The following is a 16,810-nucleotide window of genomic DNA, read 5'->3' as shown; positions in this document are numbered from 1 at the left end:
AATATCACTTATGAGCTGCAGTGACTGATGGAAATATTATTAGACACTACTCATATGCTGTCTTGACTGCCACCAGAATTCCTGCAAATTTAAAACCAGTCAATATCCTCTTGTCAAATGTAGCTGCAGAAACTATTTTTCAAGTTCCAATCACTATTGAAATATTTGACCAAATCTTTGCAAAGCATAAGAGCCTGCTGCTGTTCCTTTTACGTTGTTGTTGTTGTTGTTGTTTATTAAATTTGTATACCGCCCTTCATTCAGAGATCACAGGGCAGTTCACAACATAATAAATACACAATAACAAATCAATAACCCCCCTCCCACAAACACGTTTAAAATATTTAGCCAAAGGCCTATTTAAAAAGAAACATTTTCACCTTGTGCCTGAAGATATGCAATGAAGGTACCAGGCGGGCATCCCTGAGGAGAACATTTCACAAATGGGGAGCCACAACAGAAAAGGCCCATTCTCATGTTGCCACCCTCCAGACCTTTTGAGGAGGAGGCACACAAAGAAGGGCCTCAGATGATGACTGCAGGATCTAGGTCTGTTCATATGGGGAGAGGCAATCCTTAAGGTATTGCGGTCCTGAGCCATTTAAGGCTTTATAGGTCAAAACCAGCACTTTAAATTGGGCCGGGAAACAAATTGGCAGCTAGTGCAGTTGGGCCAAGATTGGTGTAAGATGCTCAAACTGTGTGGCCCCGGTGAGCAACCTGGCTGCTGAATTCTGCTGATGTTTCCCAACCATCTTCAGAGGCAGCCCTGCGTATAATGTGTTGCAGTAATTTAACCTAAAGGTTACCAGATCATAGACAACAGAAGTTAGGCTATTCCTGCCCAGACAAGGGTGCAGCTGGGCCACCAGTCAAAGTTCCCTGTGACATCCAGACACAGGGAACTGTGGTTTGTTTGGTTAGTGAAAACAAGCCAGGATACCTATTCAGGGTACCACTCTCTCATTAACCATAGTTTTAACAACTATGGACTTAGAGAAAGACATCTACTGGAAAAGCTCTAAGCTGAAAAATCTCTGTCATTTCTAAGGAACATTATCTGTGCCAGTACATTTATATTAACTGTTATTGGATGTTTGTAAAAAGCCTGATTATGACATGAAATAGTGACTTTCTTTTTTAGCTGCTTGGCTTATTTTCAGCCTTACTGTTCTGGCCATACAAGAGCCGCCTTTTTATTTTGGTTTTTTCTGTTTGCATTTTACGCCTCTGTGAATGCAATCCGCCATTGCCGCACCTCATGCTAAAGTTTGGTTGCTGTTCTAGGGCCAATTCTGTGACATGGAACCCACACAAAATGATGGGAGTCCCGCTGCAGTGCTCTGCTCTGCTCGTTCGAGAAGAGGTATGTTTACATCCATATTGACATCTTTCGCCTGAAAAAGAATAATAATAAATCTGTAGTCAACCTGAAATCACAAAATAAAATTAAAAAATGGGTGCAGTGGTTGTTGCCTAGAAATGGGGATATCAGGAGGTGGAGTCAGGCTTAGGTCAGCAGTAAAACAAAAAGCACCCAATGGCAGTGAAGTTAACTCTTTATTCAGAGAAACAAAACAGCTTGGTCACAAGAACCCTTCTCAATAGTTCTTGCCCCAATGAGACAGCTGTAAGGACTGATGTTCTCCACCTTCTCCTGCTCTCCAAAGCTCCTCCTCCAGTTCCTTCCCCAACAGCGTAAGGCTCCTTCACCCTATCTTTCTTTTCCCAACTAGTATGGAATATTATGGGGGATTCCATGATGGGGGCACTATGCTACTTTAGCAGACGAGTGAATATGAGAAGCAAATGGGGTTTCCAAAAGGTTCCTAGCTTTCCTTACTGTGGATTTAAGAGCTCAGCAACACACAGTTGGTTACTAGGTGCTTCCATCTTCACAGCTGCCAGGGCAGGAAAAGCCAACATGGTGTCCTCCAGATGTTGTGGACTACAACTCCCATTATGCCTGACCGCTGGTTGTGCTGGCATGGGATGATAGGAGCTGGAACACAACAGTTTCTGGAGGGTGCCCCATTGGCTACCTCCAGCCTGGGGGTTGCATGGTAGGAGGTGAAGCAGAAAATAGTACATATATGTTTATAGAGTTGGCAAGAATATATTTATGTGATGATATTGCAAGCAAGTCTGGGCTATGTGTATGGAGCCTGGGCTGCCCTCTCAGCCTCACTGATGTGATCACAAGGAAAGCAGAACAATACATTTGGCACCAACTTGGTTGCAGGAATTTCCAGAAGGAGGCTGAAATATACTCAGAGTCGAGAGTGGATTTCATGCTCTTTATTCAGCTCATAGTGGTGAGGAGGAATGAAAGTTCCCCCAAAGTATCTGCTTTATATACATTATTTACACAATGGGCTGCACGTGATTGGCTAATTCCAGAATTCTCCTGTAGGCCAATCAGGTTGTGGATTCACTTCCATCTGGAGCTGGATTGGGTGGCTCCTGCAGACCAATCATACTGCTGCATTGTTCTAGGACCAATCAGACTGCTGCATTCTGAATCCTATTGTTCTAGGACCAACCGGACTGCTGCATTTTGTATCCTATTGTTCTAGGACCAATCAGACTGCTGCATTTTGGATCCTATTCCAGTCAGTACATAACAGAGGCGTACAAGACGTCATCCAACCCTCTTAGGGACTCCACTCCAGATTTGTGTAGAGCTCACTCCTAAGCCTTTTCTTCTCCCAAAGCTGTCCCACAAGCATGGACGAAAATAATGCTCTTGACTTCATAATATAGTCTAAAGATACAACTGATGCCCCCTTCTGCCAGCACTGGAGTCTGCATTCTTTCCTTAGGAAACCTTACAAAGTCAAAGTTACGAGGCTTTCACAAACACACATCAACTGTTCCTCGCAGCCCAGCCAAGGATGGGGAATTGTTTGCAAGTGCTTTCTTGAATCAGTAAAACTTCCATGTTATTCCACTTGCCCTTCAGAGTGTGTCTGCTTCTTTAAAGGGCCTGATGCAAAGCTGTAACCAAATGCACGCTTCCTACCTCTTTCAACAAGATAAGCACTACGACCTGTCATACGACACTGGAGACAAAGCCTTGCAATGTGGGCGCCATGTTGATGTCTTCAAGCTATGGCTGATGTGGAGGGCAAAGGTGAGTATTTTCAATGGAAGAGGGAGCGAGGGAGAAAAAGAGAGGGAAAAGTAGGTGTCTTATTTCCCTCAGAGAGGTACAATTCCCAGAGTTCCCTGGAAAGAGTGATAATACTATCATCATCATCATTTATTATTATTAGCAATACAGTGGTACCTCGGGTTACATACACTTCAGGTTACATATGCTTCAGGTTACACACTCTGTTAACCCAGAAATAGTGCTTCAGGTTAAGAACTTTGCTTCAGGATGAGAACAGAAATCGGGTGCGGCGGCAGCTGGAGGCCCCATTAGCTAAAGTGGTGCTTCAGGTTAAGAACAGTTTCAGGTTAAGTACGGACCTCCAGAATGAATTAAGTACTTAACCTGAGGTACCACTGTATTATTAAACTTACTGGCTTCTTTACAACTCTCAGCATCCTTAGCAAACTACAGTTCCCAGGATTCTTTAGGGGAAGCCATGACTGTTTAAAGTGGCCTGATGCTGCTTTAAATACATGGTATGATTAGGGCCTTTGCCATATAAAGTGACTGGTTGGGATTTTGTACTGAGGTATATATAGATGAGTCTGTAATTGTGAGCATTATTGGTTGAACAGCATAATGTTATATTGATAGGGGGGTTTTATTTCATTATAAATGCATTGTATTGCGTTTGAGTTCTGTTTTGTACACCGCTTTGCGATTCTTTTGAATGCAAAGCAATTAAGAATTTTGCTAAATACGTAAATGTTGGTTGCTAGGTTGCTAGGCAACTGCGGCTGAGCATTCCTACAAGAGCTGTCTCTGGGTAAGCCACTGCCCTCCCTAACACGAGCTTTCTGTGCGTGAAATAAATGAAAAGCACAAACCTGGGAGTGAACAAATGAATAATAATTGGCAATTCACCTTTCAGCCATGAGGAATTGAGTGCCGCTTTCAAGCTTCGAGCCTGTGACATCATGGAGCAGTTGCTGCACCTCGACTCCAGCCAATTTGGCAACCTAACAATTCTGTTTTAGCATAATCAGGCTAAAAGCTTTTGAGAACGACAAGAGGATTTTGTTGTATGAATTCTTAAAACTAGACATGGCAAAACTGTGACTAGAACACCTGCTTCCATTTTATGCAGCAATTAGGAGCGGGCGTAATATAGATGTGGGGAAACCAATTATAAATCTGTTGTTTTCTAGGGGCATATTTGTAAAGACTCTCCGAGGACCAGCTTATTTTGCAGTTTGGAAATATTGCCAAATATAATGCTTCCTGCTGAGTGGTTTCTGATTCCTCCCCCAAGATTTCCTTTAAGATGAACAAATCCATTTACTACAATGGCCTGCAGGAAACACACATTTCATGCAGCTGTTGATGTTTTTGCCACCCATTGTTGGCATCATCTTATAGCTAACCTTAACCAGGTTGCCACTGCTTTAAGTCAGGTGTGCATCATTTTTGATCCAACAAGGAAATGCACACCATGTCCCAGTTACAGAGGCCTTACATAAAGCTCCTGGTTTCTCTGTATGTGGATGCAAAAAGAGGAAATGAAGGAAATGATCCAGGACCTAGCAGCACCACAACACATGGCTGGTGGGTCACGAGTTATGTAGGCCCCACAGACTGAATGAAATCAAGGTGATTTAACTCATTGATTTTATCCACTCAGGAAAAGAAGAGGATGGTTTAAATCAAGTTTCACCCTGACTACATTCATATGCTGTATTTTTTGCTCTATAAGACGCACATTTTCCCCTCCAAAAAATTAAGGGGAAATGTGTGTGCGTCTTAGGGAGCGAATGCAGGCTCCTTGGCTTCAGCGATAGCAACGTGAAGCCTCCAAAGCGCAGTGGGAGTGCTGCTGCCACGCTCCGGAGGCTTCGTGTTGCTTTCGCTGAAGCCTGGAGAGCGAGAGGGGTCGGTGCGACCGACCCCTCTCAGTCTCCAGGCTTCAAAGATAGCCACCTGAAGCCTCCGGAGGCTTCGGGTTCCTTTCGCTGAAGGGTAGGTGCCCCTTCAGCTAAGGCGCAGCACCCCTTCAGCTAAGCGGGAGAAGAAATGGAAGGGGCTCCATTTCTCCTGTCGCTTCGCTGAAGGGGCGCTGCGCAGAGAGGGGGAGATAATTTTTTTCTTGTTCTCCCCCTCTAAAACAAGGTGCGTCCTATGGTCAGGTGCATCCTATAGAGCGAAAAATACGGTATTTCTCGAATTGTGAAATTAAGGGTTTATGTCCTGTGATCTCTGTACACAAGTAAGAACACAAAAGGGTGCATTCTAACTTTGCCTACTCAGAAGGAAGCCCTACTGGATTCAATAGGAAAACTTTGCCCAGAACTTTCCAGGAGCTTGAGCAATAATAAATGCAATATGCAGCCTGCTGCTTTTGCTACCTTTTAAGGAGGACCTTGAGCGAGGCCTCCTGAAGGGAGCAGAGAGGGTTTCAAGGTGGGAAGTGGTGCAGATACCCTCCCATTTGTCATCTTCAATTAGGTAGCCTATTTCTGATTCCCATACAATTCAGAGACCTCCAGCATCTCCTGCTAACAGATTGCTGTATATTAGAGAAGCAGCACCCTTCAGGTCATATGCTGATCTGTTGCATAAGGATTCGAACAAGGCAAGTGTTAGTTTCTTCTTAAAACAGTGCCTGCTGTGATGCTTTTTTTTTCCAGTGCATCCTCCAAAATCAGAAAAAAAAATATATTTTGTTCTCTTCTGTTTGTAAATTTCTTCAGAGGTTCTTGTAGCCAAGCGATATATACATTTAACAAACCTAACCCTCCGTTCCTCTCTCTTTCTTCCTTTGTTCCAAAGGGCACTGTAGGATTTGAAGCACACATTGACAAATGCCTGGAACTTGCAGAATACCTGTACAACAAAATAAAGAACAGAGAAGGCTTTGAGCTGGTGATTGAGGGAAAGGTGTGTGTGTGTTTATTTTAACATAGCTTTGAAAAGCAAATCCCTCCACACTTACTTAAGAGTAAGCATCTCCAATCATAGAAAGGCAGACTTCCAAGTAAAAGTGCACTGGGATTGCACTGCTCCAGAACATCTATTACTATACCGTTTTATAGATTGGGGATTTTATTAATTAAAAAGTCTGCCCTGTACTTGCTAATCATAGAGATCAGACTGTTACCAAGGGACTGTTTGTCAAGTAATCTTCCTGCCGAGTGTGCTAGAAGGAATCGACGTAAGCACTAGCAGAATGATTACCATGCTGATTTATGAATCAGTTGCAAGATCAGTGTAAGAAGCCCAGAGAGCACCTGAATTGACCAGAACATCAATCAGCCTTCCTGCCTAGCAGGAAGACAAGAGTGCAGGCTTCCCATAGGCATCTGGTTGGCACTTTGCCATTGGCCTAATCCAGCCAGCTCGTATTATGCTCTTAGGTTGTAAATCTAACCCAGTGAATACATATGTGTATTCCCTGTTACATAAAAAGGTAAAGGACCCCTGGACAGTTTAGTCCAGTCAAAGGTGACTATGGGGTTGTGGCGCTCATCTCACTTTCAGGCCAAGGGAGCCGGCGTTCGTCCACAGACAGCTTTCCACGTCATGTGACCAGCATGACTAAACTGCTTCTGGTGCAATGGAACACCGTGACAGAAACCAGAGCGCACGGAAACACCATTTACCTTCCTGCCGCAGCGGTACCTTTTTATCTACTTGCACTGGTGTGCTTTCTAACTGCTAGGTTGGCAGGAGCTGGGACAGAGCAATGGGAGCTCACCCCGTTGCATGGATTTGAACTGCTGACCTTCTGAGTACAGGCACCACAAGTAATACAGTCAAACCTCAGAACTCAAACAGCTCCGTTGCCGAATGTTTCAGTTCCTAGACTCTGAAAACCCAAAAGTGAGTGTTCCGGTTTTTGAACGTTCCTCGGAACTTGAACATCCAACGTGGCTTCCGCTATGCAAAAACCTAGCTGTCAACCAATCAGAAGCCGAACCTTGGAACGTGAACGTTTCGGAAGTCAAACGGTCTTCCAGAATGTATTACATTCAAGTTCCAAGGTTTGACTGTAGATCTAATTGATGTCAAACTATGGACACCTAGGGAATTAAAGGAATCCATAGGAAAACTCAAGTCTGCTCTTGAAACCCTAATATATCTCAGTCTCCTCTAACTGGCAGTGGCCCTCCAGGAAGAGATCTTTCCTACCCTTGCTGCCAGATCTTTTTAAGTGAAGACGCCAGGGACTGAAGCTCAGACATTGTGTGTTCAAAGCATATGCTCCCATCACCTTCTCCCAGTATCTATTATCCCTGCCATATTCCTTGGAACACATTAGGTTGGATCCAACATACTTGAGTTGCACTTAGGTCCCATTGAAATCTACAAGTTTCATAACCTGGAACATTTCAAAATCAAAGTTAGTCATGGCTATGTGAATACCCATTCATTTCAATGGGAAACAAGTTTAACTAGCATATTCTGAATCCAACCTGTTGCTACTGCTGAGTGCAGAAGGTAAGTAAACAGCACAACCCTATGCATGTTTACTGAGAAGCACTTCTCACTGGGTTTAATGGGGCTTATTCCCTAGGAATTTATACTGGAGACTGCAGCCTAAATTTATCAGTGGAGGAGCTGAGGTTCAAAAAGGTTGAGAAACAGCACCCTACTCAAGCTTGGGGTTGTTGGTTTTTTGCTCTTGATCTATTATCATAGGAAGAGCTATGTGTGGGAAAGGGGAATGCATGGACCTTGTGGCAATTGAGTTGCTTGTGCAATCTAAGATGTTATTTTCTTTCCATCAGCCTCAGCACACAAACGTTTGCTTCTGGTATGTGCCTCCCAGTTTACGAAATATGGAGGACAATGAAGAAAGAATGAACCGTCTTTCAAAGGTAAAAAGAAGACAATGTGCCCATTTCTGTTACAGAATGCACTTTCCCCCTTTTCAAATGAGACCAGACTAGTCTACATCTGCACATATATGCATTTGCGTATGAGCAGCAGTTTCGGTCTTTCCCATTCATACCTGTCAGCATTCCCTTCTGTGTTTGCCCCTGCTTTCTAATTTGTTGACTCAGTATCTCTGTATCAGGGAAACTGAATTTACAGACAAAAAGCACTGAGACTGGTGTTATTTGGGGGTAATATCATGTGGACTGCACAAATTAAATGGGAACGCTAACAGCTGCAAACACACAGTAAACTCCAGTGTGGACAATCCCTAAATAGCATTGGAGGCCAGATGTCCAGCATGAACTCAGATCCTTTGCAACTGAAGAGGGTCCCTGATGCAGTTATTGTACAAGGCTGCACAGTTTATGGGAGCTTGGGTTGGTTGCTGAGCCAAGTAGGACAAACGCTACACTGGTGTAAACCCAAGAAGTGGTAGCCTATGAAGGGAGAGACATAGAATGTGGCCATATATCAGAACACAGGTCAGCCAATAACGTTGAGCGGGAGGGGAGATCCACGGAATGTTGTGACATCAGAACACAGGTCAGCCAATGATGTGGCAGGGGAAGGGAGAGCAACAGAATGTTGCGATACAGGTGAGTTCTGCTGGATGCTATAGGGAGAGGACCGCATGTCTAGCTTACCCCTAAGAATATGCTCAGAACAGAGGCAGTAGAATATTAATTTTGTTTTTCATACTGTGTCTGTGAAGGTGGCTCCAGTTATTAAAGCCCGAATGATGGAGTATGGGACCACAATGGTCAGCTATCAGCCCCTGGGAGACAAGGTCAACTTTTTCCGCATGGTGATCTCCAATCCAGCAGCGGCTCACCAAGACATTGATTTCCTGATTGAGGAAATAGAGCGCCTTGGGCAAGATTTATAATTGTGTGGTCTTCCAGACCCTTCTGAAATGTCTCTCTAGGTAGACAATTAAGTTGTCACAAACTGTGGTGAATGTATTTGTAGTTTGTTCCAAAGTGAATCTATTTCTATATTGTGCCGTCAAAGTAGAGTACAATTTAACACTTAAGAACATTGCTCCTCTTTAAAAGTATTTTCCCCCCTCCCCGTTGAGTTTGTGAATATTTCCCAATTAGAAAATATAAAAAGGCTGCATTCAAACTAATCCAGAATAATGAAATGCTCATGATTCCACCCTCCAAATTTTAGTACAGTTAGTAAAAGCGATAGTTTGCATTAAACGTAGCCAAATTTGCCCCCAGACAGTCACAGAACACAGTGAGGGGCATTGTAAAGCATAAAACAAAAAATGCTTTCAAATAAAGAAATGTTGCCTTTTTTTTCTTGGTATATTAGAACAGAATTTCTAATTTACATACATTTCAGATGTATTTAACTACATATAATTTTACAAAAGAAATATATATATATATTATATATATTAAAAAGATCCTATTTTGTAAAATATAGATTTTTATTTTCTATGGGTTATGAAGACTGCAGGGGCAAAAAATAGTAATAGTAGATATTAAGATCCTTTATTTTCCTTCAGAGAAATTGCATTGAATGCTTATTTTGAGACAGAAGCCCACATAAATTATCCAACAGAAATGTCTCCGTTCTGCTTGTCACTTTACATCTCCAGAGTTTAGTACAAAAACCTACAAAAACCTCAAGAGATTACTGCAGCTCTTCAACAACAAAACAAGATCAATGACAGTGAAATTATAAAATCTTTACAATGTTTCTCTAGTGGCCTATCTAAGCAGACGCACAGTCATCTTAGAAAGTGCTACCCACGACTTAACATGGCGTTGTATTTGGAGTCTTCTCAATAATAATAATAAAAAGGTCAAAGTTCAGATCAGTTGCTTGTGCCATCAGCATTTTAATGAGCTACTTCTTAACATAAGTAGACCAAACCATAGGTCTTACCAGTGAGGGAGCCAAATTGCTGGGTTGACAGCTATGGGGTGAGGTAAATCTTGGAATCATATGGCCAAAATTCACCAAAGCAGCCAACCAGAATTCCTTTGTGCAATCCAACCTCTATACATAGATTCAACGCGAGGTGACATAGCTGCAGAAGCCCCTATAATTTTTGCCCTACCATTAGGCAGAGTGAGGCAGCCAGTTTCCGGTGCCATGAAAGGGCAGCAATTTGGTTTGTTGTTTCATTTATTATGGTTGCATTTTTCCCCAACCAGGGAGGCAAGAGAGAATTTGGGGTTTTTTCTGCCTCAGGTACCAAAATAACTTGACCAGTCATGGGTCCTACGCACCTTGACACTAACCTGGGGTTGGTGAGGCATCTGCTGCTTTGCCTCGGGCAACGAAAGATCTTGGACTGGGCTGTTGGTCCTTCAAGCCACTCCCTGCACTTATGCAGAGATGGAGGGTTGCAAGATATGAAGGAAATGCCTTCAAATACACATAAAGCACTTTAGCTTTACCTCTTTGCGGTTTCAGGCACTGTTCCTGCCTTCCCTAGCAAAACCCTCTTCTGATTATGAGGGCCATTTTTATGGCATATTGAAGGCCCACCAAGACTTTACACTTGCAAGTTAGGCCATATTGCAAGCAGGCAGGTTGGGGGTGGGAAGGAGGGAGGAAAATTCCATCTACCTGAATTTCTCACCTTGGAGTTGTCTCTACTTATAACACTGGCCAAGTTTTGGGTTTTAGCTTTAACTAGGATCAACATGGCCACATGGGTTTGTAAAGCAATATTGTTTTACGCTCTCTCAAAATACTTGAAGTAAACCAGTGCGATGTCGTCAGAACTGATTGAAAATATTAAATTTTTTTGGTACTGGCTCATTGTAGCATTGCAAAATAGAAGAGCAAGGAGATGAAGCTGTGTCTGTAATTTGTGTTGCCTTTTAAATTATATTGATAGCAAGGTTTTATTTTTATTTTTTTGTCACCTCGGACTGAGGCTGTGCACTTTAGACTTAAAACTGTACAGTGTTGCCAATCAAACATGTATCGCTGTATAAGCTTGTACAATATATTAACTGAGCCGTCCTTATTTGTGTGGTAGCGGTATTGAACCTTGATATTGTAAGAACTGCATCCGTTCTAGTTTCTCTATTGCTCACCTGCTTCAGATCACAATCTCTTCCACCCTAAGCTGATTCCTGTGAAACGATGTTTAACTCTAGACATTTAACGCTTAAGAGTTGGAAAGTGAAGAGCTCTGCCAATGAGATCCCTACTCAGATAACAGCAGAGACTATAGAAGCCTCTGTGCATAATGGCTTCTTCCTTCCATTCACTTCATTGGAGGAGAGCAGCCGCAGGATTGGGGAGGGCAGCCAGAGGATCTCCACGAATCAGGGCATTTGAGGACCACCCAGCAAGCTCTGCTGCTGTGCAATCTCCATTTAGTTGGTGCTACTGCGACTTCCACTGAATGAAACGGACAGTTGCATGGCAGTCAAACTTGGGATAATAGCTAGTTTGCAACACACCAGCCAAATGTTCCTGTTGCCCCAGGGGCAGGGAAGGTACAGGGAGCAATGGCAAAGAGGATTTATAGGCCTGGGTTACATCTTGCATGTGATTTTTTTTAAAAAAAAATTTACTTGTTTGCTTTGCTTAATAAAGCTAATTACGGTCCGTGTAGATATTACTTGTGTGTGCCGATCTGAGATCTTCAACTGGTGTTTTCATGTGGATAATCACCGGCAGGATTTTCTTTTCCATGTTAACTCTGTTTGTTGCATCTGGAGGGGGGGCGGGGGGGAGAACTACATGGCAACCTGTTCTTCTTGTATTTGATTAAAGTATTTTATCTGTGATGTCACTCAGAACCCAAATAAAAAGTGTAAAAATGTGGCTGACATGTCTCTGGGGGTTTCCACACACCCCTCCCTCCCTTTTCATTACCGACCTGGGAGATTGTAAGAAGCAGGAACATCTTTTGTGCCATCTCTCACCAAAGGTCAGGAGGACTAGGGAGCTTTATTCCAGCTGTCACCCGTTGTCAGGTTGTTGCTTCAGCACATTTTCTATTAAATGTGATAAGCACAGAAATAATGGGGGACTGTCACAGGCTCTTGAATCCCCTCTTATCTATATATACATAAAGTGGTTTACCTGTTTCATTATCTTATAAGGGGTGTGGGATCACAAATAAAAGAAAATGTGTTTTTTGTAAAGGAGAGGAAAACCTGTAGCTCATTTGGCAACTTATGTTTCTTTTAACAAGCAATCTCTTTCTCTCTCTCCTCTCTCTCTCTCTCTCTCTCTCTCTCTCTCTTTCTTTCTTTCTTTCTTTCTTTCTTTCTTTCTTTCTTTTCCTTCCTTCCTTCCTTGCTTCCTTCCTTCTTTCCGCCCTTCCTCTTATTGCCTTTCTTTCTTCCACTATCGATGGACTCATAATCTGGTGAACTGGGTTCGCTTCCCCGCTCCTCCACATGCAGCTGCTGGGTGACCTTGGGCCAGTCACACTTTTCTGAAGTCTCTCAGCCCCACTCACCTCACAGAGTGTTTGTTGTGGGGGAGGAAGGGGAAAAGGAGATTGTTAGCCACTTTGAGACTCCTTGGGGTAGTGATAAAGCGGGATATCAAATCCAAACTCTTCTTCCTCTTCCTCTTCCTCTTCCTCTTCTAGCCAGTCTCCCATTTGGTCCACAGCAATCTCCAGTAAGGTTCCAGAAGCCTTCAGCTCATTCAATGTAATGGACCCACTGAAAACCTTTTCCCCATTTTAATGCTTGTCTGCACGGTTGCCACTGTATCAGGGACTAGCTGGACAAAGAGGAGTGGTGGGAGGTACCAGCCAGGGGGATACCCAAGGGAAACACCAGAGGAGGAAGGCCCAGAGCCTGGGGATTGGTGGTGGGACACTGAGGAGAAGTCAGAGGAAGAAGATTGGGAGGAGGTACCTGATGCTGACGCGGGTGGCGCTGTGGGTAAAACCTCAGTGCCTAGGGCTTGCCGATCGCATGGTCGGTGGTTCGAATCCCCGCGGCGGGGTGCGCTCCCGTCGTTCGGTCCCAGCGCCTGCCAACCTAGCAGTTTGAAAGCACCTCCGGGTGCAAGTAGATAAATAGGGACCGCTTACCAGCGGGAAGGTAAACGGCGTTCCGTGTGCTGCGCTGGCTTGCCAGATGCAGCTTTGTCACACTGGCCACGTGACCCGGAAGTGTCTCCAGACAGCGCTGGCTCCCGGCCTATAGAGTGAGATGAGTGCACAACCCTAGAGTCTGGCAAGACTGGCCCGTATGGGCAGGGGTACCTTTACCTTTTACCTGATGCTGAAGGGGCAACAGGGAGCCGGGAGCAGGGAGCAGGGAGAACCAGTGACAGGGAGCAGTTCAGACTCTGAGGCTGAAGCAGAGGAGGGGAATCAAGAGGCTGCTGAAGAATCCTCTCCTGCTGCAACAAGCTAACAAGCTCCCCCCCGCCCCCGCCCCCCCCCCCGGTTTCCAAGAACACGCAGGATAGTGAGGAGAGTGGAACAGAGGTCAGAGAGGCTTGAGACTGCTTGGGAGATATCCTGGAGAGGAGGAGCCTTAGAATGGGTGGAAGGCAGGGACCTTCAGTCCTGGAAACTGCTCTATAGGGGCAAGACAGACTGGGACGTGTTGCTGTTTCCTTGAACTTCACTGACAACTGCCTCTGCTTCTATGTGCTGACCTGCCTCTGACTCCAGCCCTGACACACTGCTGGCATCCCTGTTCAGTGTTCACCATGAGGGCTAGGAACGTAGGAAGCTGCCTTACACTAAGGCCATTGGCCCATCTAGCTCGGTGCTGTCTACACTGCTTGCCAGTGACTCTCCAGGGTTTCAGGCAGGGGTGTCGCTCAGTCCTATCTGGAGATGCTGGGGACTGAACGTGGGGGTCTTCTCCATGCACAGCATATCTCCTACCGCTTAGCCTTGTGGTCAGGTTTATGTGGTCGGGTGCAGGAAATCTGTGGTTCTAAAACCATATGGAAATGTGAGCTGCATGAATGCCTCTCCCATCTCCTAGCTGTAAATATCCAAATATTAAAAATGGTTGGTAAAGCAGCTGGGGCAGCTAGCTTTCAAATATCTGAGTCGGGTTTTTGTTTTAAAGCAGATGCAAAGGCTTGGATTCTGTGCCCAAATTAAGCCAATTCCAATGCTATTATCCAAAGTGTGTGCACAGCCTTAATTAGCACCCTTCAGGATAAATGGGTAGGAATCGTTACAGCTGGTTTGAAATGGCTAGGAGGAAAGAGGGAGGGGGATCGAGAAGTATATAAATGGAAACATTAGCTGAGCACTGACTCACAGCATTCAATCTTCAAAGCTCACCATCTGTTTGCTCTCCCTTCTCCCAAATTCTCCAGCTGCCAAGTACAATAAAGAGGAAGGGAAACAAAGCAATGTTGACCACCAAGAGCAAGCAGAGGGGTACTGCAGCATGTGGGACAACCTGTAGGATCTCCTTTTATCTCAATCTCCATCATCAGATCATCTGTTTAAAAATGGGTAACCAGGTATCATCAGCTCAGCCTTCCCCTTATCTAGATAGGTGTGCATGCAGTATGCCTCTTAACCAGTGCTTTTTTTCAGCTGGAGAGTGCCAGAGTGCAGTTCCGGCACCTCTCAGGCTGGCACCATTGCAGGCAGGCCCTCCCCCTGCCCACTTTTTGCCTTTATGTACTTCTGAGACCATAAAGAAGGCTGATCGCCGAAGAATTGATGCTTTTGAATTATGGTGCTGGAGGAGACTCTTGAGAGTCCCATGGACTGCAAGAAGATCAAACCTATCCATTCTTAAGGAAATCAGCCCTGAGTGCTCACTGGAAGGACAGATCCTGAAGCTGAGGCTCCAATACTTTGGCCACCTCATGAGAAGAGAAGACTCCCTGGAAAAGACCCTGATGTTGGGAAAGATGGAGGGCACAAGGAGAAGGGGATGACAGAGGACGAGATAGTTGGATAGTGTTCTCGAAGCTACCAGCATGAGTTTGACCAAACTGCAGGAGGCAGTGGAAGACAGGAGTGCCTGGCGTGCTCTGGTCCATGGGGTCACGAAGAGTTGGACACGACTAAATGACTAAACAACAACAACAACTTCTGAGAAGCCCAAAATGAACATTTCAAGTCAAAACTCCACCTAGCTCCTAGCTGTTCCTAGCCACGATTGGTCAAGCTATGGGCAGGGTCAACTCACTTTTCCTTTTCTTCCATCCATCTCCCGTGAAGCAGGCTTTAAGCTTTCCAGACAGGCCTCAACCATTGCATGCTTCTGTGTTTGCACAAGGGCCATTCCAAGCTGCCCTAGCTATTTGCCTGAATCTTAGAGAATGAGGGAGGCAGAGGCACATTTATTTGACCTGCACCAGAACGAGGGGCTACCTATGAAAATGGTGGCATGTGGCCAGTCCTAGACCCCCTAAGCAAGTCTGACACCCTCAGGTGCGCTGGAGGACATTGTTCCATTCCCGATGTTGAAGAAATATTCAACAATTTTGGTTGGCATCTGTATGTGGAACTGGGGAGGTGGGTATCCTTCCCTTCAGGAAGAGAAATGTCTTGGATCAGGCCTGTGCATTGACCAGACTTTTCAATTCAGCAGTCTTACAGCATCAGGTGTCTGCACACCATGGCCTGGGGCTGAGGGTGTCCCTTTCAGAGAAAGCATAAACAACCTCCTAAATGAAGAATGTACCCTAAGGGTATATAAGCCTCCCAAACACCTTTACTAGTAAGAATCTCTAGGCCACAGAAATAGTGGTGCACTGGCCAGAGTTCCTGATCCATCTTCAGGAGTCACAACTGTTGCTAATAGGGTTCCCAGCAGCCAAAGACAGAAGGTTTGCAGGACAATGGGCTATTTCTCTGGGCTATTTAATAAAATATTTAGCCTTCACCCCATCTGTGTGTTTACTGTGCTCCTAATCCAATAAGAACCATCACACCTTTGGGCAATAGGAGGACCCAGGCAAGAAAAAGACTAACAGAGAGCAACATGTCGTTGGTATTTTCTACAATAATTCTGAACTGGAAATGCTGTGTGTGTTCTCTGAGAGTCTAGACCACATGATAGCTTAAACAGCCTCACAAATTATTCCCTGACAGGTAGATGATAAATCATAGCACTTACAAAAAATGGCAAGTGACTCCACGTCTCACTCTGTCCTTGTACAGAACCTCAGGCAGAGATGAATTATGAAGCTGCTGACAATATGGGTACCTTCCATGCTCTAGCTGGTATGCCTCCTGCTTCCTTCTCTCCAGCCTCCCTGCCAGCAACTCACACCACTTCAGAATAAAATGGAGTGCAAGCTGATGCAAACCCTTTATTTTGCACATGGTTTGTGCTTCAGATAATCCATACTTTCTCTTGGGGCTTGTTTGACCATACTGAATTCCCCATAATACAAGGCAAGTAATTTGTTATCACGGGACGCGGGTGGCGCTGTGGGTTAAACCACAGAGCCTAGGACTTGTTGATCAGAAGGTCAGCAGTTTGAATCCCCGCAACGGATGAGCTCCCGTTGCTCGGTCCCTGCTCCTGCCAACCTAGCAGTTTGAAAGCGCGTCAAAGTGCAAGTAGATAAATAGGTACCGCTCTGGTGGGAAGGTAAACGGTGTTTCCGTTTGCTGCTCTGGTTCGCCAGAAGCGGCTTAGTCATGCTGGCCACATGACCCGGAAATTGTACACCGGCTCCCTCGGCCAATAAAGCGAGATGAGCGCCGCAACCCCAGAGTCGGTCACGACTGGACCTAATGGTCAGGGGTCCCTTTACCTTTACCTTTTAATTTGTGATCAGGATTTCTTCACTCTGTTAATGGCTGAACTGGCAGAAATTCAAATATTCATATGT

The 16,810-nt window shown here is 44.8% G+C and overlaps 1 protein-coding gene across 1 annotated transcript in view; it reads left to right on the top strand.

Annotated features, from left to right (window-relative positions):
- GAD2 (glutamate decarboxylase 2) overlaps positions 1 to 9,161 on the top strand; it is a 37,228-nt gene extending 28,067 nt beyond the window's left edge. Inside the window, exons 12-16 of the mRNA XM_053410122.1 lie at positions 1,288 to 1,366; positions 2,984 to 3,133; positions 5,924 to 6,031; positions 7,882 to 7,971; positions 8,745 to 9,161. Coding sequence (XP_053266097.1) covers positions 1,288 to 1,366; positions 2,984 to 3,133; positions 5,924 to 6,031; positions 7,882 to 7,971; positions 8,745 to 8,918 — 601 coding nt within the window. The 3' untranslated portion in view covers positions 8,919 to 9,161. The remainder of the gene's footprint in view (positions 1 to 1,287; positions 1,367 to 2,983; positions 3,134 to 5,923; positions 6,032 to 7,881; positions 7,972 to 8,744) is intronic.
- The last annotated feature ends 7,649 nt before the right edge of the window (positions 9,162 to 16,810 follow it).

Source organism: Podarcis raffonei, chromosome 12 (assembly GCF_027172205.1).
Source record: "Podarcis raffonei isolate rPodRaf1 chromosome 12, rPodRaf1.pri, whole genome shotgun sequence".
NCBI lineage: Eukaryota > Metazoa > Chordata > Lepidosauria > Squamata > Lacertidae > Podarcis > Podarcis raffonei.
This window is presented reverse-complemented; position numbering and strand designations above follow the sequence as displayed.